This window comes from Capricornis sumatraensis, chromosome 10 (assembly GCF_032405125.1).
Source record: "Capricornis sumatraensis isolate serow.1 chromosome 10, serow.2, whole genome shotgun sequence".
Lineage (NCBI taxonomy): Eukaryota > Metazoa > Chordata > Mammalia > Artiodactyla > Bovidae > Capricornis > Capricornis sumatraensis.
Genome location: NC_091078.1, coordinates 52907799 through 52934780, shown reverse-complemented (window position 1 = coordinate 52934780; position 26982 = coordinate 52907799). Strand labels below are relative to the sequence as shown.

General features: G+C 44.9%; 1 protein-coding gene and 1 non-coding gene across 2 annotated transcripts; one reads left to right on the top strand and one right to left on the bottom strand.

Moving 5' to 3' along the window:
• Positions 1-8992: 8992 nt before the first annotated feature.
• LOC138088092 (U11 spliceosomal RNA) lies at positions 8993-9121 on the top strand. Its single transcript, XR_011145678.1, has one exon. It is a non-coding gene; the product is annotated as a U11 spliceosomal RNA (small nuclear RNA).
• A 2197-nt stretch (positions 9122-11318) lies between these two features.
• Positions 11319-14961, bottom strand: CCR4 (C-C motif chemokine receptor 4). The gene is made up of 2 exons (XM_068983173.1): positions 14864-14961; positions 11319-12448 (listed from the first exon to the last, which is right to left on the bottom strand). Exon 2 carries the CDS (start codon positions 12396-12398, stop codon positions 11319-11321), a length of 1080 nt encoding a protein of 359 aa, XP_068839274.1. The 5' UTR covers positions 12399-12448; positions 14864-14961.
• Positions 14962-26982: the final 12021 nt, after the last annotated feature.

The window sequence follows — 26982 nt, the reverse complement described above, 5'->3', positions numbered from 1 at the left end:
GAGAATTCCATGAACAAACAGTCCATGGGGTCACAAAGAGTTAAACATGACTGAGTAACTAACACTTTCACTTGTTCACAGGTTAAGATATGCAAACAATGTAATATTACTCAACCATAATAAAGAATGAAATATTGCCATTTGTGCAACATGGGTAGACAGAAATGGTATAGACTTAATAGAAGCGGGAGATATTAAGAAGAGGTGGCAAGAATACACAGAGGAACTGTACAAAAAAGATCTTCACAACCCAGATAATCACGATAGTGTGATCACACGTAGAGCCAGATATCCTAGAATGGGAAGTCAAGTGGGCCTTAGAAAGCATCACTATGAACAAAGCTAGTGGAGGTGATGGAATTCTAGTTGAGCTATTTCAAATCCTAAAAGATGATGCTGTGAAAGTGCTACACTCAATATGCCAGCAAATTTGGAAAACCCAGCAGTGGCCACAGGACAGGAAAAGGTCAGTTTTCATTCCAATCCCAAAGAAAGGCAATGCCAAAGAATGCTCAAACTACCACACAATTGCACTCATCTTCTCCAAGCCAGGCTTCAACAGTACATAAACCATGAACTTCCAGATGTTCAAGCTGGATTTAGAAAAGGCAGAGGAACCAGAGATCAAATTGCCAACATCTACTAGATCATCAAAAAAGCAAGAGAGTTGCAGAAAAGCATCTACTTGTTTATTGACTATGCCAAAGCCTTTGACTGTTTGGATCACAACAAACTGTGGAAAACTCTTAGAGATGGGAATACCAGACCACCTGACCTGTGTCCTGAGAAATCAGTATGCAGGTCAGGAAGCAACATTTAGAACTGGACATGGAACAACAGACTGGTTCTAAATCGGGAAAGGAGTACTCCAAGGCTGTATATTGTCACCCTGCTTATTTAACTTATATGCAGAGTATATCATGAAAAACGCTGGGCTGGAGAAAGCACAAGCTGGAATCAAGGTTTCCGGGAGAAGTATCAATAACCTCAGATATGCAGATGACACCACCCTTATGGCAGAAAGTGAAGAGGAACTAAAGAGCCTCTTGATGAAAATGAAAGAGGAAAGTGAAAGTGTTGGCTTAAAGCTCAACATTAAAAAACTAAGATCATGGCATTTGGTCCCATCACTTCATGGCAAATAGATGGGGAAGCAATGGAAACAGTGTCAGACTTTATTTTGGGGGGCTCCAAAATCACTGCAGGTGGTGACTGCAGACGTGAAATTAAAAGATACTTGCTCCTTGGAAGAAAAGTTATGACCAACCTAGACAGCATATTAAAAAGTAGGGACATTACTTTGCCAACAAAGGTCTGCTGAATCAAAGCTATGGTTTTTCCTGTGGTCATGTATGGATGTGAGAATAAGTAAGTAAGTAAAGTCACTCAGTCGTGTCCGACTCTTTGTGACCCCGTGGACTGCAGCCCACCAGGCTCCTCAGTCCATGGGATTCTGCAGGCAAGAATACTGGAGTGGGTGGCCATTTCCTTCTCCAGGGGGTCTTCCCTACCCAGGGATCGAACCTGGGTCTCCCGCATTGAAGGCAGACGCTTTAACCTCTGAGCCACCAGGGAAGCCCTGAGAATAAATGAGCAAAAACAAAAGAAATGAACAAACATAAAAAAATAGAAACAGAAGGGAGGGTGTGGGGGAATGAGTAAACCAGGTGAAGGAATTTAAGGGGTACAGGTTTCCAGTTACAAAATATATGAGTAGCAAGTATAAAATGGACAGTGTGGGGGAATATATCCAATAATTATGTAATATCTTTGGTATCCTTTTTTTAATTTCGTATCTCTATAAGCAGATGGATATTCCCTAAACTTACATGCTAATCATTTCATGATATATATAAGTCAAATCATTATGCTGGGGACTTCCCTAGTGGTCCAGTGGCTAACATTCCATGCTCCCAATGTAGGGGCCCAGGTTTGATCCCTGGTCAAGAAACTAGATCCTACATGCAGCAACTAAGAGTTCACATGTTGCAACTAAGATCTGGGACAGCCAAATAAATAAATATTTTAAAAACCATCATGTTGTACACCTTAAACTTACACAGTATCCATCTCACTCAGTCGTGTCTGACTCTTTGAGACCCCATGGACTGTAGCCCACCAGGCTCCTCTGTCCATGGGATTCTCCAGACAAGAATACTGGAGTGAGTTGCCATGCCCTCTTCCAGGGGATCTTCCCGACCCAGGGATCGAACCCAGGTCTCCCACATTGCAAGTGGATTCTTTACCTTTTGAACCACCAGGGAAGCCCAGGAATACTGGAGTGGATAGTCTATCCCTTCTCCAGGGGAACTTCTTGACCCAGGAATCAAACCGGGGTCTCCTGCATTGCAGGCAGATTCTTTACCAGCTGAGATGCCTGGGAAGCCCAAATGTATATGCTGCTGTATGCCAATTATATCTCACTGAAACTGGAAGAATAAAAGAAAATTATGAAGAAAGTAGATTGTTCCCATATACCCCATGCCCCATTTTCCCTATTACTAATACCTTACATTAGCTAGCGTGATACATTTGTTATACTGAATGAACCAATATTGAGGCATTATTATCAGCTAATGTCCATACTTTATTAAATGACCTTAGTTTTTAGCTGATGTTCTTTTCTGTTCCACAACTACATTTTATCATCATGCCTCTTCAGGCTCCTCTAGTCTGGGACAATTTCTCAGACTTTCTTTGTTTTTACTGATGTTAACAGTTTTGAAGGATCTTGGTCAGATATTTTGTAGAATATTCCTCTTTCCAAATTTTTAAACCTCTAATTTATCCCTAAATAGGAAGGAGCTGGTATCTCAAAGCCTGGTATTGTGTAGCAGCAGTGATAGCAGGCATTCTTGTCTTCTGTTTTGAGCTAAAATATCTCAGGAGTGCCCTGTTAGGCATTTTAAGAAAGTGAAAGTGAAAGTCTCTCAGTCGTGTCCAACTCTTTGTGACCCCATGGACTATGTCCATGGAATTCTCCGGGCCAGGATACTGGAGTGAGTAGCCTTTCCCTTCTCCAGGGGATCTTCCCAACCCAGGGATCAAACCCAGGTTTCCCTCATTGCAGGCATTCTTTACCAGCTGAGCCACAAGGGAAGCTGGGGATAAATATATTTGATGATAGTAATAAAACATTATATTCCTATACTTCTATAGTACTCCTATCCTGATTATAGTCAGTATGATTTTTCTGAGTGTCACTCTTTGAATTGTTAAGTATGAGTATGCGTGTGTTTGAGGCAGGGTGTCCGTTCTTTTCCGGGAGGCAAGCTGTTTGCACAATCCAATGACTCTCTTCTATAGCCACAGAGATAGATTGCATCCTGCCTGCAGATCTGAAACTGAGCAAATCTGCCTCCTCTGAACCAAACTGGGCCTCAGAGGGCTTCTGATTCAAGCTCCGCTCCTGCCAGCTCCTGCTCCTGGCGGCAAAACTCTCCCTATGGGAAATGAGTTCCTGCAGAGACTGGGAGCTCTGTCACTGCCGTCCTGGCATCGAGCGCTTTTAGTAGGCCTTTCATATATATTTTAGGCTCTGAAAAGTATTTCTCTCTCCAAGTTTGATTGAAAATGGAGTTTGTGGGGGTTTTTCATTCTTCTTGCTGATATTTATAATTTCCCAGAGAAGATGAAAATGCAGATTTCTGCAACTCTGTTCATACCAAAAGTCATAATGAAGTCATTTTTGACCCAAAGACCACCCACTAATTTCTGGAACTAGGAGGCAAGTCAATCAATCTTTGAACTCTGTCACACAAAGTTTTATTAGAAACATATTGGGGATTTTGGAGAGAGGACTGGTGAACTTTGTGTAGTGAAATAGAAACTTGAGTTGCCAGCATAGAGTACTTAATTAAGAGATAAGGAAATTCACTCATTCACTAAAAAATAATTGAACAACTGCTCTGTGCTAGGCATTTTACTAAGCAGTTAGGTGATGATTATTGTTGCTGGAGCTGGTTTACTTCATTATTAAAATGTTGTTTCCCCTGAACTCAATTGCTTGGGGATGAAAAAACCAACCTTATCTATGTAAAGAGAAGGCTGAAATGAGTTTCAAAACTAGTTAGTGAAGTTCTGATATTCTGAAAGGGGAATTTGAAGCCATTAGAAGCTTTTAAGGAGTAAAGTATTTTTAAAAAAATTTTATTGAAATATAGTTGATTTGAAATGTTGTCTTAGTTTCAGCTGTACAGCAAAATGATTCAGTTATACATAGATATCTATTCTTTTTCTGATTCTTTTCCATTACAGGCTATTAGGTTATTACAGGATATTGAAGATTGTTGCTTGTGCTATAGGTCCTTGTTGGTTATTTTATGTGTAGTAGTGTGTGTATTTTGACCCCAAACTCCTAATTTATCCCTCCCCTTTTCCTTCTCCCTTTGTTAACCATAAGTTTGGTTTTTACATCTGTGAGTCTATTCCTGTTTTGTAAATATATTCATTTGTATCATTTTTTTAGATTCCACATGTAAGTAACACCATATGATATTTGTCTTTCTCCGTCTGATCTACTTAGAAAAATAATCTCTAGTTCCATCCATGTTGCTGCCAATGGCATTAGTTGATTCTTTTTACAGCTAATATTCTATTGTGTATGTATATATATACGACATCGTCATGCGTTCATCTGCAGCACTTAAGCTGCTTCCATGTCTTAGCTATTGTGAATAGTGCTGCTATGAACACTGGTCTGCATATGTCTTTTCGAGTGGGAGTTTTCTCCAGGTGTATGCCCAGGATTGGGATTGCTAGATTATGGCAGGTCCATTATTCATTTTTTAAGGAACCTCCATACAGTTTTTCATAGTGGCTGCACCAATTTAGATTACCACTGACTGTGTAGGACGGTTCCCTTTTCTCCACACTCTCTCTAGCGTTATTTTCTCCCCATTTTTGTTGTTGGTGGTGGTGGTGGTCATACCACTTGGCTTGTGGGATCTTAGTTCCCTGACCAGGGATGGAACCCAGGCCTTGGCACTGAAAGCAGTGAAAGTGAAAGTCCTAACCACTGGACCATGAGGGAACTCCCTCCAGCATTTACTATTTACAGACTTTTGATAATGGCCATTCAGGAGTGAAGTATCATGACCCCAGAAATGAATGGAACTTGTGTCTGGTTCATCTGAGTCCAGGAAGCCACAGACCAGTGCAGAATACAGGACCTCATGGCCAAGGGTAGAGCTGAGCTGTTACCATAACAGAATAGGGATGATGGCTCAGGGTTTGAGGCAGGTGAATTATGACAGCAAAGGCGAGGCTGACTGAAGGAAGCACATGAACCAAGAGTCAAATGGGGTTGCTAGCCAGAGGGTGATGAATGGACAGCCTGAGGCAGACTCTGTGCATCCTCATTTTCCCACACCTGGGGTCAAGCCTATTTATATTAGGTGATGATCCAGAATTCCCATTTTAGACTTGAGTTCCTGGGAGCAGACCCTGAGACTCTGAGATGAGCATACAGGAGATTTAATGGGGAGTCCTCTTGGGAACAACATCTGTAAGGGCATGAAGGAAGCAGGACTGGGCAACAGAGGCTAATCTTGTGCGCAGCTCTGCGGTTGGAATGGCTTGTCAGCATGTCCCAAATTAAAACAAGGGAGCAAGTGTTTCTTTCCCCTCAAGACTCAGGCACTGGAAGTGAGCTGCCCCCCTGGGAGGACAGTCCTGAAGAGACCAGCCGAGAGCCCCAGGTGTCAGCGCTCCTGGAGCGGATGGGGTGAGTACTCCTCATTCTGCACAGGGTGTGTGGACAGCACCCCACAACCCCAACAGTCTCCTCCAGCCTGATGCAGGAGGGCCGCTGTCCCAGGAGCTCAAAACCACCGCCAAAAATGAGGTCCTTAAGTTTTCTTCTGTCTCAGCTTTTCCTCTTTTGCCCCTCTCCCCACCCAACCCCCCTTCACTTTAACTACAAAAACCCACTCACCCCTCCCTGACCACAAGGGGCAGTCTTGACACAGCATCTGCCTTTTCATGTGCAATTTCACCAGCTTAGAATGTCCTTCCTCCCTTCCATTCACCAAAATCAGGCTCCTCTTACAAGGCCAACTTCAAAAGCTAGTTGAAGTTTGACATTTGACATTGGTTCCTTCTTCGTCTGGGGTCCTGAGGCATTTTGTTTGTGACTCGGTTATTGCATCTGTCCTGCTTGCTTCTTAGTTGACCTTGTTCTTGTGTCTTCCCTTCTCAGGTTACAATCTATACATGCAGCGCTCACTCCTTTATCCTATCCTCCTCTCCATTACCTACCATTCCGCGTGGTACAAGACAGACTCCCAACAAATCAGAAATCATTGCATAAAATGTCCCAGAGTGTTATTAGAGTTTCTTGTGAAAAATCTCCATAAAGGTCTATACATCAACCAGCATTCTTCCTTCTCTTGGGAAGCAGGTGACAGTTTTTTATTTAATAGAGTTTGAATAGAACTGTACAAAGATCTTCATGACCCAGATAATCATGATGATGTGATCACTAATCTAGAGCCAGACATCCTGGAATGTGAAGTCAAGTGGGCCTTAGAAAGCATCACTACGAACAAAGCTAGTGCAGGTGATGGAATTCCAGTTGAGCTGTTTCAAATCCTGAAAGATGATGCTGTGAAAGTGCCGCACTCTATATGCCAGCAAATTTGGAAAATTCAGCAGTGGCCACAGGACAGGAAAAGGTCAGCTTTCATTCCAATTCCAAAGAAAGGCAATGCCAAAGAATGCTCAAACTACCACACAATTGCACTCATCTCACATGCTAGTAAAGTAATGCTCAACATTCTCCAAGCCAGGCTTCAACAGTACATAAACCGTGAACTCCCTGATGTTCAAGCTGGTTTTAGAAAAGGCAGAGGAACCAGAGATCAAATTGCCAACATCCGCTGGATCATGGAAAAAAGCAAGAGAGTTCCAGAAAAACATCTATTTCTGCTTTATTGACTATGCCAAAGCCTTTGACTGTGCGGATCACAATAAACTGTGGAAAATTCTGAAAGAGATGGGAATACCAGACCACCTAACCTGCCTCCTGAGAAATCTGTATGCAGGTCAGGAAGCAACAGTTAGAACTGGACACGGAACAACAGACTGGTTCCAAATAGGAAAAGGAGTACGTCAAGGCTGTATATTGTCACCCTGCTTATTTAACTTCTATGCAGAGTACATCATGAGAAATGCTGGGCTGGAAGAAACACAAGCTGGAATCAAGATTACCAGGAGAAATATCAATAACCTCAGATATGCAGATGACACCATCCTTATGGCAGAAAGTGAAGAGGAACTAAAAAGCCTCTTGATGAAAGTGAAAGAGGAGAGTGAAAAAGTTGGCTTAAAGCTCAACATTCAGAAAATGAAGATCATGGCATCTGGTCCCATCACTTCATGGGAAATAGATGGGGAAACAGTGGAAACAGTGGAAACAGTGTCAGACTTTATTTTGGGGGGCTCCAAAATCACTGCAGATGGTGACTGCAGCCATGAAATTAAAAGATCCTTACTCCATGGAAGGAAAGTTATGACCAACCTAGATAGCATATTCAAAAGCAGAGACATTACTTTGCTGACGAAGGTCCATCTAGTCAAGGCTATGGTTTTTCCTGTGGTCATGTATAGATGTGAGAGTTGGACTGTGAAGAATGCTGAGTGCAGAATTGATGCTTTTGAACTGTGGTGTTGGAGAAGACTCTTGAGAGTCCCTTGGACTGCAAGGAGATCCAACCAGTCCATTCTGAAGGAGATCAGCCCTGGGATTTCTTTGGAAGGAATGATGCTAAAGCTGAAGCTCCAGTACTTTGGCCACCTCATGCGAAGAGTTGACTCATTGGAAAAGACTCTGATGCTGGGAGGGATTGGGGGCAGGAGGAGAAGGGGACGACCAAGGATGAGATGGCTGGATGGCATCACGGACTCGATGGACGTGAGTCTGAGTGAACTCCGGGAGATGGTGATGGACAGGGAGGCCTGGCGTGCTGTGATTCATGGGGTCGCAAAGAGTTGGACGCGACTGAGCGACTGAACTGAACTGAACTGAGTGCCTATTATGGGACAGATAGTGATAGGGCTAATTCTTATTATTCTTTTTGTTGTTGTTGAGGTAAAATTCACACCCTATAAAACCAATCATTTAAAACTGTACCTACCATTCAGGATTTCTCTGGCCATCCAGAGGTTAAAACTCCAGGCTTCCACTGCAGGGGATTTGATCCAAGGATTTGATCCTTGGTCAGGGAACTAAGCAGAGAAGGCAGTGGCACCCCACTCCAGTACTCTTGCCTGGAGAATCCCATGGGCGGGGTGCCTGGTGGGCTGCAGTCCATGGGGTTTCGAAGAGTCGGACATGACTGAGTGACTTCACTTTCAATTTTCACTTTCATGTATTGGAGAAGGAAATGGCAACCCACTCCAGTGTTCTTGCCTGGAGAATCCCAGGGACGGGGGAGCCTGGTGGGCTGCCGTCTGTGGGGTTGCACAGAGTCAGACACGACTGAAGCAACTTAGCAGCAGTAGCCGCAGGGAACTAAGATCCCACATGCTACATAGTGTGATAAAAAAAAAAAAAAATTCTTTTTTTAATGTACAATTCAGTGGCATTTAGCACATTCACAATGCTGTGCAGCCATAACTTCTATCTTATTCCAAACAATGACATCATCTGAAAAGCAAACCTCTGTCTTTTGTTCTTAAAGAAATTACACCTAGTCTGTGACTCATTTGAAGAGACCCTGATGCTGGGAAAGATTGAGGGCAGGAGGAGAAGAGGACGACAGAGGATGAGATGGCTGGATGGCATCACTGACTCGATGGACATGAGTTTGGGTAAACTCTGGGAGTTGGTGATGGACAGGGAGGCCTGGCGTGCTGTGGTCCATGGGGTCGCAAAGAGTTGGACACGACTGAGCGACTGAACTGAGCTGAACTGAACTTTGTTCCCCAGAGGCTAGACATAGTGCAGCAAGAGAAGAATGGTCCTAATGAAAACATACAGTTAAACTCACCTTAAAAAGTTTCTGTCACAAGAGGCACTCGTAGGACAGCTCTTGTTCTTTGCAGAATCAACATCAAGAGATTTTGGAAGTATAATTTTTTGGTTCTTGGGTAGCTGGTGATTGTTGTTCCTGGCACCCTTTTAAAAAAAAAAGCAAAACCAAACTTTGTGTAGAAATCAAGCTAGGGTTTCTATGCTTGTTACTGAAGGGGAAGGAACTTTCTTTCCAGTGAGCTGAGAGGGTTATGTTTGGGTATCACCAGAGGTTCTAAATTCCCATCCTGAAGGGACAGCTCCCAGCTGTAGAGCAAGGGAGGCCCTGAGGTCCTGGAGGTGATAGGTGAGCCCATCCTCAGATGGGGCGCAGGAGCTGTGTGGTCTGCAGCCTCGGTGAGCTTTAGATGTGATGTTTTTACACTAAGTAACACCCTGTTGGTTAGTCTTTGCCTTTTGGTGTCCTTACACTTCTGTCTCCTACTGATTAAATGAATGAAACTGCAAGCTCTAAGAGGAAAGGGGAGGCAGCCACTGGCTGGGAAGTTTAAAACCACACTTTATGACCAAGGAACCTAGATACTTTGAGTACTCATCCTTTTTTGCAATCACTCTGAACTCTATTCTGCTTTACAGACAAGAGGAAACCAAGGCTAAGAGAGGAAAATAATGGCTCAGATGCACAAGGAAACACAGAAGTATAATTTGCAGACCCTGCCGTGTCCCGTGGGGTTTTCTAAGGACTGCCCAGGAACCCCTCCTGTCCCCACTCCTCATCCACTCTCACCCCCAAGCACTTTTGTGACAATGAGTAGTGCCTCCTTTCTCCATCCCAAGTGGTTATCTTAACACTGAAGCCTTTAATTCTTCCTCTCAGGGACGTGGACCTCTTCTATAACATGTAGCATGGATGATCCAGCCAGACAGCGGGAACATTAGCAGCTCAGATGCTCATCCCCAGTGGTAGACTAAACATCCACATAACCAGGAAAAACCATACACAGGCTTATTTATTGTCTTTTATTGTATTTCTAGAAAGGCAATATCAACTTACCCTGTTAAAAATCACCTTCTGAAAATAAATTTTCTGGAAATGCATTCTTTATAAATGGAAAGCATGCAATAATGTGTAAATTTACAGAAGCATTTTAAACTGGTTAGCTCAGGTAATAGTTTGCAAAATAGGTTTTGTTTTGGAGCAATTACAGATATCCTTAGACTTTGTAAATCTTAATTCTGATTAAGGCTGTAAGAACAGAGAGTTCTCTTAATGATTAATTGCATAATTAAAATGACTTGTAAGAAGTGACTGACTGAAATTTTGAATCATCCAAAAGTTAAGAAGCAGAGCCAATATTTTAAAAGATGACACTTTTCACAGTTCCAAATTTTTTGGAAGTCATTTTTATGCCACATCAGCATTAACTTTTAGTGGATTATTTTTGCCTTACTTTATGGCAGGCACTTTGAAATGATTAAGGAAGCGTTGTCTTCTTACTTGATTAGTCCTTGTTATTTTTTGGTTTTGAAGGCAATGTTTGTAAATGAGTAAAATGTATCTGGGACTATGTATTATTTCTTAAATTTGAATACTCATGTATTAATGAAAATAAAACACACCACAAGCATATGAAACTGTGTTTGAATTTCCACAAGTTACATTCAAATTTGTTAATGCCTTGCATTTCATGTTTAGAAATCAGACCATTCTAATGCTTTCTTAAGCTTATACTTGTTATCAGCACTGGAAATTTGGCTTTCATTAACAAATAATCCTTCACAATAAAAGAATCCAGATCTAATTTCATTCCTTTACTATTTGTTTCTGCAGACACCTGGCTTCATGGAGTACACCATGCTTCAGAAATATGATTAGGAAAACACTGGGACAGTATGCCGAAGTATTTCTATATTGTTTCACAGAAGCTAGTAGAAGTTTAAAGGCCTCGTTTTCACAGCAAGAATTAGCGCTTTACTCCCCCAGTCAATTCTCAAAAAACCCCTCTAAAGAATCCCATGAGTTCAGGTTGGAAGGGAATGGTCTTCCTGTCCCCAAATCATCTCTCTCCTCACTGAAGCATGCTCAGAAGCCTCCTCAGGTTTACCCATCCCTGCAGGAAAGCCTGGCACAGCAAGGAAGGATGCCTCAGTCCAGGTGAACTCCGGTCATGCTGAACTTGTACCTGGCAGGAAGAAAACGTGACTGCCGGGTGAGAAGCCCTACTTTTTGCAGTGGATGTAATTCTTCTCGCCTGTACTTGTTCAGGAAACTGTTACTTTGATACAATTTTAAATAAGCTCTCAACTTGGGAAGCTTATTAACTGTTTCTTGCGTTTCCAGTTTTTACAGAGCATCGCGGAGATCATGGTCCACCGTGGACTGCGTGTAAGATGAGCTGGGGGTGTCGGTGTACATTGGGAGCAGTCGACAGTATTGGCAGAGCACCAGAGTGCCCCGGCAGGTTTTGAAGAGCTGTACGATGTACTTGCGAAATTTCTCCCCCAGGAAAAAGTAGATGACAGGATTGAGGCAGCAGTGAACAAAAGCCAGGGTCTCTGTGGTCTGAATGGCATAGTCCAGGTGTCGCTCAAAGGTGCAGTCCTGCAGGACCTCCAGCTCCACCAGGGTTTCCAGGAAGAGCACCACATTGTAAGGGGTCCAGAACCCCAGGAAGAGGACCACCACAGCAAAGATCATCTTCACTGCCTTGTTCTTCTTCTCGTTCTTACAGTGCTGCAAGGTCCTAATGATCATGGAGTAGCAGAACAGCATGATTCCCAAGGGGATCACCAGCCCCAGAATGTTGATCTCCAGGGAGCTCAGGACCTTCCACCTCGTGGAGTTGAAAGAGTACTTGGTTTTGCAGTAGGTGTGGTTGCGCTCAGTGTAGCACGTGCTGAACAGGAGGCCTGGGAGGGAGGCGAGCACAGCCACTGACCACGTGGCCACACTGGTGATGACCCCGTAAGTCAAGGTCCTGGCTCTCAGGGAGAAGACGGCGTGCACGATGGCCAGGTACCTATCGATGCTCATGAGTGTGATGAAGAAGATGCCGCTGTAGAAGCCCACCAGGTATATCCAAGAAATTAGCTTGCAGAGGCCAAGGCCAAACACCCACTGGTCTGCAGCATAGTAGCCCCAGAAAGGGAGTGAGAGCACGAAGAGCAGGTCTGAGATAGCGAGGTTGAGCAGGTACACGTCAGTCATGGACTTGAGCCGCTTGTACTTGAACAGGACCAAGACCACCACAGAATTTCCAAGCAGACCAAAGAGAAAGACCAAGGAGTAAAGTGGGGGCAGGAAGAGCTCCCCAAATGCCCTGATGCCGTCCTTGTTGCAAGGCTTGGGGATATTTTCATAGAGATAATAATTGTTATAGATGCTTTCATCCACGGTGGTGTCTGCTGTATCCGTGGGGTTCATTTTCAGATTTACAGGCTCCTCAAGGCAGGTCTGAGCCCAATCAGAAGAACCTAATGAGGGGAAGAGCCAACAGATTTCTATAAGAACAGAAACAAATCAGAACAGTGCTGTGTGCAGAGCACAGCTGCTTTGCCCAGATCATCAGACACTCTTCCCAAGCTTCCGGCATTGAGGGGCTCAGGTCCTTGAACTGAAGAGCAGTTGGCCACTGTGCAGGAATCCTGCCCTTTGGCGGCAGACAGACATCAAACTCCAGCTCTGCCACTTTTCCTGCCCCTCTGCTGGGAGCTCTGGTTCTCCCATTTGTAAGTGGGAGAAGTAAAACCTTCTTTCAATGAGCTGTTTTTCAAGGATGTATTTCTGAAAGCTAGTCTGGCATTTACTGAAATCACTCACAGAAATGACAAGACCAGATGACCTGCCCAACAGTACCGCACCCAGGGCATTTCTGACATGAAAGCAAAAAAAAAAAAAAAAAAAAGACAGAAAACCTATGCATGTTTCCCCTTCAGATTGTAATGCCCAAAATTCAGAGATGGCTAGAAAGGAACCAGGTTGACCTTTTGCTTTTGTATAAAAATTCTAATTCCTTCTGTGTGCTTTGCACTTTACAGATTTCAGAACACGTTCACTGGTATTGTGCATTCAATCCCAGTCGTGTGTTCCTGTACTCACACCCCTTCCAATAAAAACCTGGTATTCTAAGCTGAATAACCATACTGAGCTGTGCTACAGATGACTCACGAAAGCCTCAGAGAAGTTCAGTGTCTTCCGAAGACCACACAGCCACACAGAGAATGTATTCTTTGGGCCCCAAGTCCCGGTGACGTGCTGCAGGTGAACCAGGTCTGGGAGGCCGAGGAGGTGGGGCCGGGGGGCTCTGGCGTGTGGCTCCTGCTGGTTTCCACGGTGTAAACACTCGCACCATGTGTGTGTGCTAAGTCACTGCAGTCATGTCCTACTCTTTTGCAACCCCCTGGACTGTAGCCCACCAGGCTCCTCTGTCCATGGGGTTCTCCAGGCAAGAATACTGGAGTGGGTTGCCATGCCCTCCTTCAGGGGATCTTCCCCACCCAGGGATCGAACCTACATCTCCTGCACTGAAGGCAGATTCTTTACCATCGAGCCACTGGGGAAGCCCAAACACTCCCACCAGGGCAAAGGTCAAATCACCAACTGCCCCACAAAACTTCTGAAGATTTAACCATCAGCTCCTGAGCGCTGGTACAGGTGGGCCCCAGCACACCGCACCCAAGTCCTGTGTTCGCTCCGGAGCGCTGTCTCACCTGGGATGCACCTGGACTCCCCGGCTGGGTGACTGGCCACTCCTGGGCAAACCTGGTACTAAAGCAGCAAATGTGGTTCCCAGGCCCCGGGGAAGGTGGCCGTATTCAGTTGGGTAAGTTGAGGGAAATTTTTGGTCTTTTCATCAGAACTGCCTATAAAGATCAGTTTTATGCACGAACCCTATCAGAGTGGCAACCAGCAGGATAGATCTAGAAAAAGCACATTATAGCCAGAAATAAAATCTCTGCCTTCCCAACCACCCTTATTTCTTATCTAAATTGGCAGATGAGGTTATAATCTTAACCTTACACACCTGCTCACAACCACCCTCATTTCCTTTCTAAATTGGCAGATGAAGAGGTTAAAATCTTCTGAAAGTTACACACATGTCCACATGTGAATCAGAGCAAAGCAGGAGGCTTTCTGCCTCAAGGCCTCCTCTCCTTGCATCCTTGTTAGTGGCACCCTGATATTCTTGATCAAAACCCTATCACATTGTTCAATAATTCCACATACATTCCCCATCTCCCACTCTGACCACCACACACCCAAACACTCAAAGTATATGTTTCTCAGAGAGGTTTTGATTTATTCCTCCAAAGAGATGCCGAAGACCTGGGGCATCGCAGTCTCTCAAAAAAAAAAAAAAAAATTGTGTTAAATGATTATCAATTCCAATTAAACAAATAACAATTCTGGTCTATTGCCATCATTTTACCAGTGAAAATGAAAGGAATGAGAGAGGCTGAGGAGGTGTTAGGAAATTCTCAGGAGAAGAAACAAGTCAACACAGCTGGTAAATGTCTGGAATTATTCTGCAGCCCTTATTTGGCTGGTGCTTCTTGAGCCGGGAGTCTTGATAGAAGCCAGAAGGGGAAAAGTATATATGGTGAATGAAAGTTAACTGTGTGTTCTGAGCACATATTTTCAGCCAGATGTGTGCGGGAGGAAAGCGCTGTTAAGTGTGTGAGAGCCAGTCAGACGAGGGCTGGGAGGGCTGTGTGTGAGCAATAAAGACAGGTGCCAACTGGGATGAACCAGCAGAATGACCGGGCTGCCCAAGTGATCGGCTGGCTGCCTAGCCGGGCAGCTTTCAGCGCTTCCAAAACCCACATGGCTGTGGGCCAAGCAGCATAGGGTCTGAGGACCTGAGCACCCCATACCGTCTGCCCCCTTACCTTGCTTTTCTGAAAGTGGCTCCAAGGCAGGTCTGCGAGGCAGTGCCCGACTTGCTCAAGAAGCAGTGCACTAAGAAAGACAGGTGTCTCTGAAGGGCGCGTGGCTTCCTGTGAACACCAGCTCTCTTCCTCACCCATCTACGCACGCTGAGTTCAAGTGGGGTTTTTTGATAGAAGTAAGAAGTAGAAAATGAGTGACTCTCTGCTTGGGTTCAGGTTACTCACTCATTTCCCCAAACTGAAAGCTGGGAAGCTTTGCACTCTGCTAGATGAGGAAAGTCAGGTTTTCAAGAGAGAAACTTTTTGATGTTTTAAAATTTGTTGGATTTTTAATTTACCTTTTTTTCCAGTTTAGCTGGCTATGTGCAGTAGAGATGACCTTTGTATTCTGGATCAACGAGCTGTTTGTTATTTCCCCATCCTGGATGTGGCATGACCAGCAATTAAGATATGCCACGATATGTTCTCTAAACAGTGGGATCTGAGGAGGGCAGAGTGAGAAGCCAGATTTATTTAAGAATAATAGTTAGGGGCAGGGAAGTGTATTCAGATGTGTGTGTCTGGCAGTGACACGGAGGCTCTGGGCAACCACAGTCAATAAATGTCCTGTCTGGTGTAAGTGACACGACAACACAGCTCCAAGCCCCCCGCACCACAGGAAGACCCTTCCCCAAGCCTCTTCTACTTGGAAATGGCAGCGCTTCCCCTGGACAGTGATCCAGCTGAGAATTTCTTTGGGTTCACCTACCAGTCATAGCCAAGGGGCTGACACCGGTCCTAAGCTTTTTCTATATGGTATCCTTGGCCCCTGCCAGCTCTGTTATTCCCTTCTGTGTATCTACAGTTGCTTGGCTCTTTGGTTCAGCTTTTTTTTTTAAAGAGCCACAAATGTCATTTTTCCTGAGGAAGTTGCGTGAATAAGAACCGAAAAATTGAACTAGAGTGGTGTTTATCAACCTTTTTTTAATCACTCCATCCCAAAGAGTCTTTTCAGACATTTTTTTCATCATCACCTCCCCATGATATATTTGTTTTTTTTTTTTTGCCACATCATGTGGCATGTGGACTCTCAGTTCCCCAATGCAGTCTTAACCACTGGACCACCACGGAAACCCTCCACAAAATATTTTAATACCACGTATAATTAGGGGAGTTCCCTGGTGGTCTAGTGGTTAGTGCTTTCTATTGCTTTCACTGCTGTGGCCCAGGTTCAATCCCTGGTTGGGGAACTGATATCCACCAAGATGCACGGCATGGCCAAAATAAATAATAATACCACAAATAAATAGTAAATCTGCTTGTTATATATATATGCTTTATGTATAAAAGAGGAAGATTTATTTAGGGTGGGGGAGTTGCTTCTGGCTTCTAATAGGAAGAGACTGGAAACGCTGCTTAAAATCCTACCACACACAGGGCACCCCTCCACAATGGAGTCACCCAGCCAGGAAGACGGGCAGTACTGTGCCTGAGGACTCCTATGCTAGAGCAATGTTCCCCAGGTAAACCGCAGAGCCAGGTGCACAGAGATTCTGTAAAAGGAAATGGACAAAGAAGCTTGGGGGACTGTTTGGCTTGGGCTCAGGTGAAACGCTGAGCATGGTACAGTCCCTTATTGTTGTGCTTTTCCAGTGCTAATATTACGAGGAACTCTGGTAGCAGATAGAGAGTAAAAATGTCTCAGGTATATGTTATTGCCAGAGCTGACACCAGACCCGTGGACAGGAGCTATGCATATCTTTAAGTCACAGGGTCCAGAGACAAAGAAGGGAATCTATAGAAAGACAAAAACCCATATGGAATCACTTGGAACCAAGACGAATCTGACCTCCAGCAGCCCTTGAGTCTCATTCTACACTGATTTTACTACATCAGCTACTAAATGACCCCTTTGCCCCCAGCCATGGCCCAAAGTTGTGCCATGTTGGGAAGAAGCTCCTCTAAAGCACAGCTCCCACTTCTCCATTCTCAGGCCATTGGATAAACATCAGTCTCAGCTTTGGTTCCGTCTCTGGCTGCATGAAGCTGAAAGGAGTGAGAACCTTCCCTGTTGAGGTGGGGGCCTCAGCTGGGCCCAGGCCCCAGCAGGGGTCCATATGGGCTGACTGGGTAACAATTTGACAAATACATTGATGCCCATCATACCGAGTAACCTATAAAATGGACATATTTTTAGAAATGCAGTGCCTGAGGAAGGTTCCACCATGGAATTAGAAGCCTTGAGCAACGAGTTGCCCTGGGCAAGGCCATCTGAGTGTGTTGTCTAAGTCTCTGTGGACCCCTCCATGGAGGGGGAGAAGTGATGAAGTTCTAGAAAAACTGGTGCTATCTGGATGTCCAAGTCGTCATCAGCGGTGGTTGGTCATTATGGGTCTGGAGATGGTCCCTTAAACCAGTCGGTGCTCCCTTGACTGACTGGCCGTGTGACAAGCCCCTGGCCCCATGTGTGAGTAAGTCAGAGGTCTGAGTCTGTGCTGGCTAGGGCATATGTCTGCTTAGTCTGGGTTTGGATTTCAGGGCCACCGTGTATGCTATATGAACCTCAATTTTCTTATCTGTAAAAATGGTGATAATGCATGAAGATTGTGAGAGGATTAATGAGCTAAAGTTTGTAAAACACCTAGCATGGTGTCTGGTCCAGAAAGGTGTTCAAAACGGCACCAGCTGTGAAAATTAGTAGGTTGCATAAAACACACAGGAATATACTAGCTTCGCCTCTTGAAATGGCTGAGCCTGGCATGTTTCCCGTAGCCATCATTAGGAGGCCAGAAAATATTTTGATTTAGACTTAGAGGGCCACAATCAATTTTCACAATCACAGAATTCAGGTTAAAAGCAGGTTTCAGGTTTCCAAGCTGCAAAAATTACTGTTCTGGAGAAAGTCATTCTTCAGGTTTGCAAAATAATAATGATACTGTCCTGAAGAAACACGAAATAGGTTTTCCCTCCAGTAAGGGTTTCAAAACTAAACAATATTCCCACCCCCACACATACAGAAACAGAGGATCACATTTTAAGAACCCATAGAGGGGAGGTGGTGTATTCAAGGCAACACAGCCAGAGACACAGTGCATTTCATGGACAAAATCTTTTGATTTTGAGCCCAATTTCTGAAACCTGACCAGAGAGAAGGTGACCAACAAAAATACCAAGGGCAAACCCTTCTCCAAAGCAAGGTGACAAGCCTCATCACACAGACCTTCACTAGGACGCAAAGCAATAGCATGAGACTACTGCGCCCCCTGGTGGACCAAGCCTTACTTCAAGACCAAAGACATCAAAGCACCATCCCCATAGCCACATACGGGACCTGCAAGTCTGACCCTGGAAGCTAAAAACTCCCAAGGCCTTCAGGAAGAGCTCCACGAAACTCTGCTGCAGAGTAGTGGTGATAAAACATCCAGGGTCTGATGTCAGACCTGTAACTCACAGCTTAAAATGAGAGAAGGCTGCCAGGCAGGGCCACACAGCAGGTGGACCCAAGGACAGAGCAACATCAAGTTAAGAGTTGTAGGGAGCAGGTTATATATGGCAAGCAGGTTGGGATTAGTTTTCAAGAGTTCTCTGTTGACCAAGCTGGAAAACTCTGTAGGCTTGAGACAGAAGGGTTGTCCCTAGTCATCTGGTTCCCAAGCCGCAGGACAATTAGGGCTGGTTCCTAATGATTCCAGAGTATCATACAAGAGGTTGATAGGGGAAGTGACTGCAGGATAGTATAAATGGCATGATCATAAAATACCACTTAACCAAAATTGTGGTCAGAGGTTTCTTTGGCAGTCCAGTGGTTAAGACTGCAAGCTTTCACTAGGAGTGCAGGTTCAATCCCTGCTGAGGAGACTAAAATTCCACATGGTGCAAAGCGCCACCAAAAAGCAAAAAACATGACTTCCCTGGTGGTACAGTGGATGAGAATCCACCTGCCCACGAAGGGAAAACAGGTTCAATCCCTGGTCTGTGACGATTCCACATGCCCCCGAGCAACTAAGCCCGTGCACCACAACCACTGAGCCTCTGCGCTAGAGTCCTCAAGCCCAAGCTCCTGAGCCTGCAGGCTCTAGGGCCCGGGAGCCACGCTACTGAACCCACCGCTGGAAGTACTGCAGCTTGTGCACCGCAACAGAGGTCCCGCACGCCGCAACTGAGACCCAGGGTGGCCAAATACACAAATATTTTTTAAAAAATAAAAATTAAAAAACCCTCAGGACAGATGGTTTGTAGAAAAATCCTACCCAACATGCAAGGATTTTTGTTTCGTTGTTAACTACACATCTGTAGCACCTAAAACAATGTCACACATGGGATTATGCTTAATATTATTTGCTGAATAAATATCTTACACAAATTGTATTAAATAACAGAAATTTAAATCAAAATAGATGGGGAAACAGTGGAAACAGTGTCAGACTTTATTTTTTTTGGCTCCAAAATCACTGCAGATGGTGACTGCAGCCATGAAATTAAAAGACCCTTACTCTTTGGAAGAAAAGTTATGACCAACCTAGATAGCATATTCAAAAGCAGAGACATTACTTTGCCAACAAAGGTCCGTCTAGTCAAGGCTATGGTTTTTCCTGTGGTCATGTATGGATGTGAGAGTTGGACTGTGAAGAAGGCTGAGCGCCGAAGAATAGATGCTTTTGAACTGTGGTGTTGGAGAAGACTCTTGAGAGTCCCTTGGACTGCAAGGAGATCCAACCAGTCCATTCTGAAAGAGATCAGCCCTGGGATTTCTTTGGAAGGAATGACGCTAAAGCTGAAACTCCAGTACTTTGGCCACCTCATGCGAAGAGTTGACTCATTGGAAAAGACTCTGATGCTGGAAGGGATTGAGGGCAGGAGGAGAAGGGGATGACCCAGGATGAGATGGCTGGATGGCATCACTGACTCGATGGACGTGAGTCTGAGTGAACTCTGGGAGATGGTGATGGACAGCGAGGCCTGGCATGCTGTGATTCATGGGGTCACAAAGAGTCAGACACGACTGAGCGACTGAACTGAACTGAACTGATACTTCAATAAAAATTCATTAGAAAAGAGAAAAGAAACTTAGGACTTCAGTAGTAGGCAAAAGATACAAAAGTAAAAGTTCAACAACTAGAAAATATAATTAGTAATAAATGATAACAGAATAATGTGCAATCTTCCTACCAAACAACAATAACCCAAAAAAAAGCAAGGGATTTTCTTTCCTAAGTAAGTATTTAAGCTATGACCAGTTCTCCTAGGTGAAAATTTATTCAATGATTACGATTTCCTGAACATCTCCTACATATTGAACAATGAGGATTTCAAGAGGAAATACCCATGTTTCAGGGCCCCAGTTCACAGTCCTATGGAGAAGATGACAATGTGAGAAGATAATTATGACACATGCGTTATATAAAATAAGATTTGAGGCCTTCTCTGGTGATACAGTGGATAAGAATCAGCCTGCCAATACAGGAAACACGAGTTCGATCCCTGGTTCGGGAAGATTCCACACGCCACGGAGCAACTAAGCCTGTGCACAACTACTGAGCCAATGATATAGAGCCCGCAAGCCACAACTACTGAGCTGTTGTCCTGCAACTACTGAAGCCTGTGGGCCTAGAGCCTGTGCTGCATAACCAGGGAGGCCACTGCAGTGAGAAGCCCGCACACCGAAGCTGGAGGTGGCCACTGCTCCCCGCAACTAAAGCAAGGCAGACCCAGCACAACCAAACATAAAAATAGATAACGAATAAAAAGATTTTAACAGAAGTATGCAATGAGACAGATACTTCTATAAAGTGTAATACTGAACAAGTGAGATTTGAGCACAATTCTGTAACAGAACAGAAATCATACCTGGCTCTACTTGTTGGAATAAAGGAAGGCTCCTGAAAATAGCTGATATTTGCCAATCGAATATGCCAAGTGAAAGTGAAGTCACTCAGTCGTGTGCGACTCTTTGCGACCCCATGGACTGTAGCCCACCAGGCTCCTCTGTCCATGGGATTTTCCAGGCAATAGTACTGGAGTGGATTGCCATTGCCTTCTCCAGGGGATCTTCCCAACCCAGGGATCAAACCCGGGTCTCCCGCATTGTAGACAGACGCTTTACCGTCTGAGCCACCAGGGAAGTCCTCATATTTGCCAAATGAAGGCACAAAGTAAGGAGTGACTGGCAAGGCTAAGGTAACAGTGGGGTCAGAGGCAAGGAATGGAGAAAGGGCAGGAAATGTTTGGGACGGTGATGCTCAGGGTGGGAGGTGGGGATGGACATTGATCACAACTGAGATCCGACAAAGGCTGGAGTCATCATTGACATCGGCCTTTGAAATAAGAGAAACCATAGCCTCATCAACGCTTTTCTTTCCAGCTGAATGTTAGCCCCACCTGTGAGCAGTGATGCAAATGTATGGAAGGCTCCATCTAGTGGAAGCTCTGGGGAACACCCCATGGGGTAGTCAACTTCCACTTGTGTGTTTTCTTTTTTTTTTTTTTTATAACTTGGCAGGGTTTTTTTTTTCACCATTTTTTAAAGTCTTTATTGAATTTGTTAGTTTTGCCTTTGTTTCACATTTTGGTTTCTTGGCTTCCAGGCATATGGGATCTTAGCTCCCTGACCAGGGATCGAACCCATACTCTCTGTGTTCGAGGGCAGAGTCTTAACCACTGGACCGTCAGGGAAGTCCCTGTGTGTTTTCTTTTGAGCTCCTGATGGTTTTCTTCTGCCCCAGAGCAAACCAGGGCTGGCTTAGAGCCAGTGTGCAGCACGCCTGCTTTGAATTCAACCGTGACAGTTCTTCCTTCCCATCAGGCAACGACAGACAACAGCTAATTCCCTCTTGGGATTCAAGAACTATATGTAACACCCAAGTACTGTCAAATTCTGAAAACAAAATCAGCATTATTCTATTATGAACAATTGTATCAGTGAGAAGCTGGGAGGCCAGTGTTCATCAAGGAACAAATCCTATCATCTCAAAGAGATAGACAGAGCAGCCTTACTCCTCTCAGAAGCAACCGCTGGCACCTGAAGGGACCTGGAGCCTGGAGCCCAACGACCTTATTCCCACACAAGCAGTCCCCATGTCAGAGACCCACTGAGGGGAAAACAGCACCCAGGATTGTTGGCCAGAGGCTATTTCTACTCTGAGGTGGAGTTGTTTCTGGGTGGGGCTCGGACACCCCACAGTCTGCCCCCCGGGTACCCCCTGGTACTCTGGGCAGAGTAGGACTCAGCCCTCCCACCAACCTGAGCTCCTGAGCCCTGGCCTCTGACATCCCCACCCACCAGTGGCCCGGAGAGGGAAAAGAAAGGAAAAGCAGGGTGGGGAGCAGAGAGCAATTGAAAGGCTTTGCTCCAACCTGGCTCAGGTTCATGGAGGTCTTGTCTGAAGGACATGTGGCGGGGTGGTGGCTTGCAGCCCTCCAGTCAAGGGAATACCATGGGGCTTCAGGGGAGCTGCTCATGGCTAACTGCCCCCCTACTGCTCAACACTGACCAGCAGGAGGTGCCACACACCTACCCCCACTCCCGGCAGCCACCTCAGCAGCACAGCTCCTCAGTCAGTTCCCTCTGCTTCTGCTTGGCAGTCTGGAAGAAGCTGTTGATCTCAGAACATTGCTCATCTCTTTCTTCAAATTCACCCAATACAGAAAGCCAAACACTAGAACAGGCTGGGGAGATACTCCTGCCTTTTCATCTTTGCTAGACCTAATCAGTAGAAATATACCTGTAATCATTTGATTTATGAGTCTGTTGAACCATTCCTCAGTATGGAGGCCAATTGCAATGACTTTCTTTCAGAGATAGACTTTTTACATTATTAGGAAGCCCTCCAAATACTGTCTACCACCCCTCCAACTCCCACCCCCACCCCCAGCAACTCTATGCCCACTGGTGATCTGATAGTTGTCTAACCCTGGGAACTAGCATAGAAACACAATGGGACACTTGACGGGCTGCAGGCCTCCATGGAGCAGCCTGTAGGGACCGCTGTCCCTTCCATACTGGGAGACACTGACACGTTCCATCAGTTCTTCAGTTCAGTTCAGTTCAGTCACTTAGTCGTGTCCGACTCTTTGCGACCCCATGAATCGCAGCACACCAGGCCTCCCTGTCCACCATCTCCCAGAGTTCACTCAGACACGTCCATCGAGTCCGTGATGCCATCCAGCCATCTCATCCTCGGTCGTCCCCTTCTCCTCCTACCCCCAATCCCTCCCAGCAACAGAGTCTTTTCCAATGAGTCAACTCTTCGCATGAGGTGGCCAAAGTACTGGAGTTTCAGCTTTAGCGTCATTCCTTCCAAAGAAATCCCAGGATTGATCTCCTTCAGAATGGACTGGTTGGGTCTCCTTGCAGTTCAAGGGACTCTCAAGAGTCTTCCCCAACACCACAGTTCAAAAGCATCAGTTCTTCGGCGCTCAGCCTTCTTCACAGTCCAACTCTCACATCCATACATGACCACTGGAAAAACCATAGCTTTGACTAGACAGACCTTAGTCGGCAAAGAAATGTCTCTGCTTTTGAATATACTATCTAGGCTGGTCATCACTTTTCTTCCCAGGAGTAAGCGTCTTTTAATTTCATGGCTGCAGTCACCATCTGCAGTGATTTTGGAGCCCTCCAAAATAAAGTCTGACACTGTTTCCACTGTTTCCCCATCTATTTCCCATGAAGTGATGGGACTAGATGCCATGATCTTCGTTTTCTGAATGTTGAGCTTTAAGCCAACTTTTTCACTCTCCTCTTTCACTTTCATCAAGAGGCTTTTTAGCAGCTCCTCTTCACTTTCTGCCATAAGGGTGGGGTCATCTGCATATCTGAGGTTATTGATATTTCTCCCGGCAATCTTGATTCCAGCTTGTGTTTCTTCCAGTCCAGCGTTTCTCATGATGTACTCTGCATAGAAGTTAAATACGCAGGGTGACAATATACAGCCTTGACGTACTCCTTTTCCTATTTGGAACCAGTCTGTTGTTCCATGTCCAGTTCTCACTGTTGCTTCCTGACCTGCATACAGATTTCTCAAGAGGCAGGTGGTTAGGTGGTCTGGTATTCCCATCTCTTTCAGAATTTTCCACAGTTTATTGTGATCCACACAGTCAAAGGCTTTGGCACAGTCAATAAAGCAGAAATAGATGTTTTTCTGGAACTCTCTTGCTTTTTCCATGATCCAGTGGATGTTGGCAATTTGATCTCTGGTTCCTCTGCCTTTTCTAAAACCAGCTTGAACATCAGGGAGTTCACGGTTTATGTACTGTTGAAGCCTGGCTTGGAGAATTTTGAGCATTACTTTACTAGCATGTGAGATGAGTAAAATTGTGTGGTAGTTTGAACATTCTTTGGCATTGCCTTTCTTTGGGATTGGAATGAAAACTGACCTTTTCCAGTCCTGTGGCCACTGCTGAGTTTTCCAAATTTGCTGGCATATTGAGTGCAGCTCTTTCACAGCATCATCTTTCAGGATTTGAAACAGCTCAACCGGAATTCCATCACCTCTACTAGCTTTGTTTGTAGTGATGCTTTCTAAGGCCTACTTGACTTCATAGTCCAAGATGTCTGGCTCTAGCTGAGTGATCACATCATCATGATTATCTGAAGATCTTTTTTGTACAGTTCTTCCGTGTATTCTTGCCACCTCTTCTTAATATCTTCTGCTTCTGTTAGGTCCCTACCATTTTTGTCCTTTATCGAGCCCATCTTTGCATGATATGTTCCCTTGGTATCTCTAATTTTCTTGAAGAGATCTCTAGTCTTTCCCATTCTGTTCTTTTCCTCTATTTCTTTGCATTGATTGCTGAAGAAAGCTTTCTTATCTCTTCTTGCTATTCTTTGGAACTCTACATTCAGATGCTTATATCTTTCCTTTTCTCCTTTGCTTTTCGCCTCTCTTCTTTTTACAGCTATTTGTAAGGCCTCCCCAGACAGCCATTTTGCTTTTTTGCATTTCTTTTCCTTGGGGATGGTCTTGATCCCTGTCTCCTGTACAATGCCATGAACCTCATTCCATAGTTCATCAGGCACTCTATCTATCAGATCTAGGCCCTCTCCTTTCCTCCTCCAGAGCAACTACCACCCGACACACAGTTGTTTTTCGGTCACTAAGTCGTGTCTGACTCCGTGACCCCATGGACTGTAGCATACCAGACTCCTTTGTTCTTCACTTTCTCCCGGAGTTTGCTCAAATTCATGTCCATTGAGTCGGTGATGCTATCGAACCATCTTATCCTCTGCCACCCGCTTCTCTTTATGCCCTCAATCTTTCCCAGCATCAGGGTCTTTTCCAGTGAGTCTGCTCTTCACATCAGGTGGCCAAAGTATTGGAGCTTCAGCTTCAGCAACACTTCTTCCAATAGCATTTCCCAGGCAAGAATACTGGAGTGGTTTGCTATTTCCTTCTCCAGGGGATCTTCATGACCCAGGGATTGAACTCGAGTCTCCTACATTGGCAAGCAGATTCCTTTCTACTGAGCCACCAGAGCAGCCCCCGCCAACATACATACAACCCACCAAATCCTGTCTCTGGAATAACCAATCCCCTCCACCCCTGACTTTCTACCTGTAAGTCAGCCCTGTGAGGTTCTTCCTCTCTCCTTAACTCAAAGTTCGATCCCTCCTTGTTAAACACAGTTGGGATACAAAATATAAAATACAAGTTTGCATATTCAAAGAGAATATTTTTATTTGACCATGTGAAGAATTTTGGAAATGACAGTACATTCAATATAAGCAATTTTAATATTGCCATCTTTTTTTTAGTACTGCCATCTTACATTTCAAAGAGGTAGTAGAGAAAAGAGTATCATGGGTATTTTTATTACAGGGAAATGGTTTACCACAGCCCTCAAGAAACCACATGGGGAGTCACCATGAGGATAAAAGTTGAAAGAACTCTCGTTCCTGCAGCTCTGAGAATCCTCAGGTGGGGCCTGTGGAGGCAGGTGGTGGCCCTGGAGACTGGAAAACAGTGTCCAGACATGTACCGTGGTCTGTTGCTGCCATCTTCTTTTGGTCTAGTGTAAAAAGAGAAGGTGAAAAATCTGTAAAAAATTAATGGCTCCATGCTGTGCTGAATAATGGCGCCTTGAGCTGCAAAACCCAGGGCTTTCAATAAAGAAAAACCAAACTGTTTAGAAGCAGTTAGGAGAAACACTGGGCCATACTCCCTTAGGGTTGCACCCTCCCCAGTGTTCCCAGATGTCAAGACACTATCTCGCCCATCTCTTAGGAACAGATAGCCCTGTCCTCCTGCTTCTCTTTCCTCTGGCCTCCCTGAGCCCTGCCATTCCCGCATCAACACTCAGTTCCAGAGTCTGCTTACACATTAGTGCCACAGGGCTAAGAGCTGGGATGGGCCACGCCTTCCTGAGTGCCAGGAGTCAACGTGCACAAAGAGACGGGGCAGAGAAGACTGAATCAGTGAGTGTGCGCACATGTGCGTGCTCAGTCGCTCAGGCATGTGCGACTCTGTGACCCGACGGACTGCAGCCCGCCAGGCTCCTCTGTCCACGGGAGTCTCCAGGCAAGAATACTGGAGGGGGTTGCCACGCCCTCCTCCAGGGGATCCTCCCCACCCAGGGACTGAACCCAGGTCTCATGTTTCCTGCATTGGCCGGCAGACCCTTTACCACCGCATCACCTGGGAAAGACTGAGCATTTACCTTATATTCACAATGCCACCGTGGTTCTCTCCTGCGAAGACATTTGAGAGTGTCTCAAGATAAGAAATGATTCCTAGTATAAAGTAAAACGTATTTTTAATCAGAAAACATTTTTCATACATTATTTATGGTACTTAAAAATGTCATGTCAAAAATTAACTTTTGCTCTTTTCTGAAAATACTTAAACATTATATAACACAAAATGATACTTTGAATACTTTGATACTTCATCTGTTATCAAACTAGAAGATGTGTGTGTGACCTTGTGTGTGTTCCTGTTTATATACGCTTTCAGGTGCAAATATTATATAAGCAGTACTCACACCTACACAATGACATAATGTAATAAAAAGCTCATGTAATATCCACAGAACACTCTATGTGCATCATAAAAGCCCTCCTCCTGCATACTTGTTTTTAAAATGGGGCTCATTTTACGTTATGAGATGCACATATTGTTAGCAGTTCTCATATGTACTTACCT

What these genes read in the sequence shown, in the direction of transcription:
- CCR4 (XM_068983173.1), bottom strand. Translation starts at nt 12,398, where the DNA reads ATGAACCCCACGGATACAGCAGACACCACCGTGGATGAAAGCATCTAT.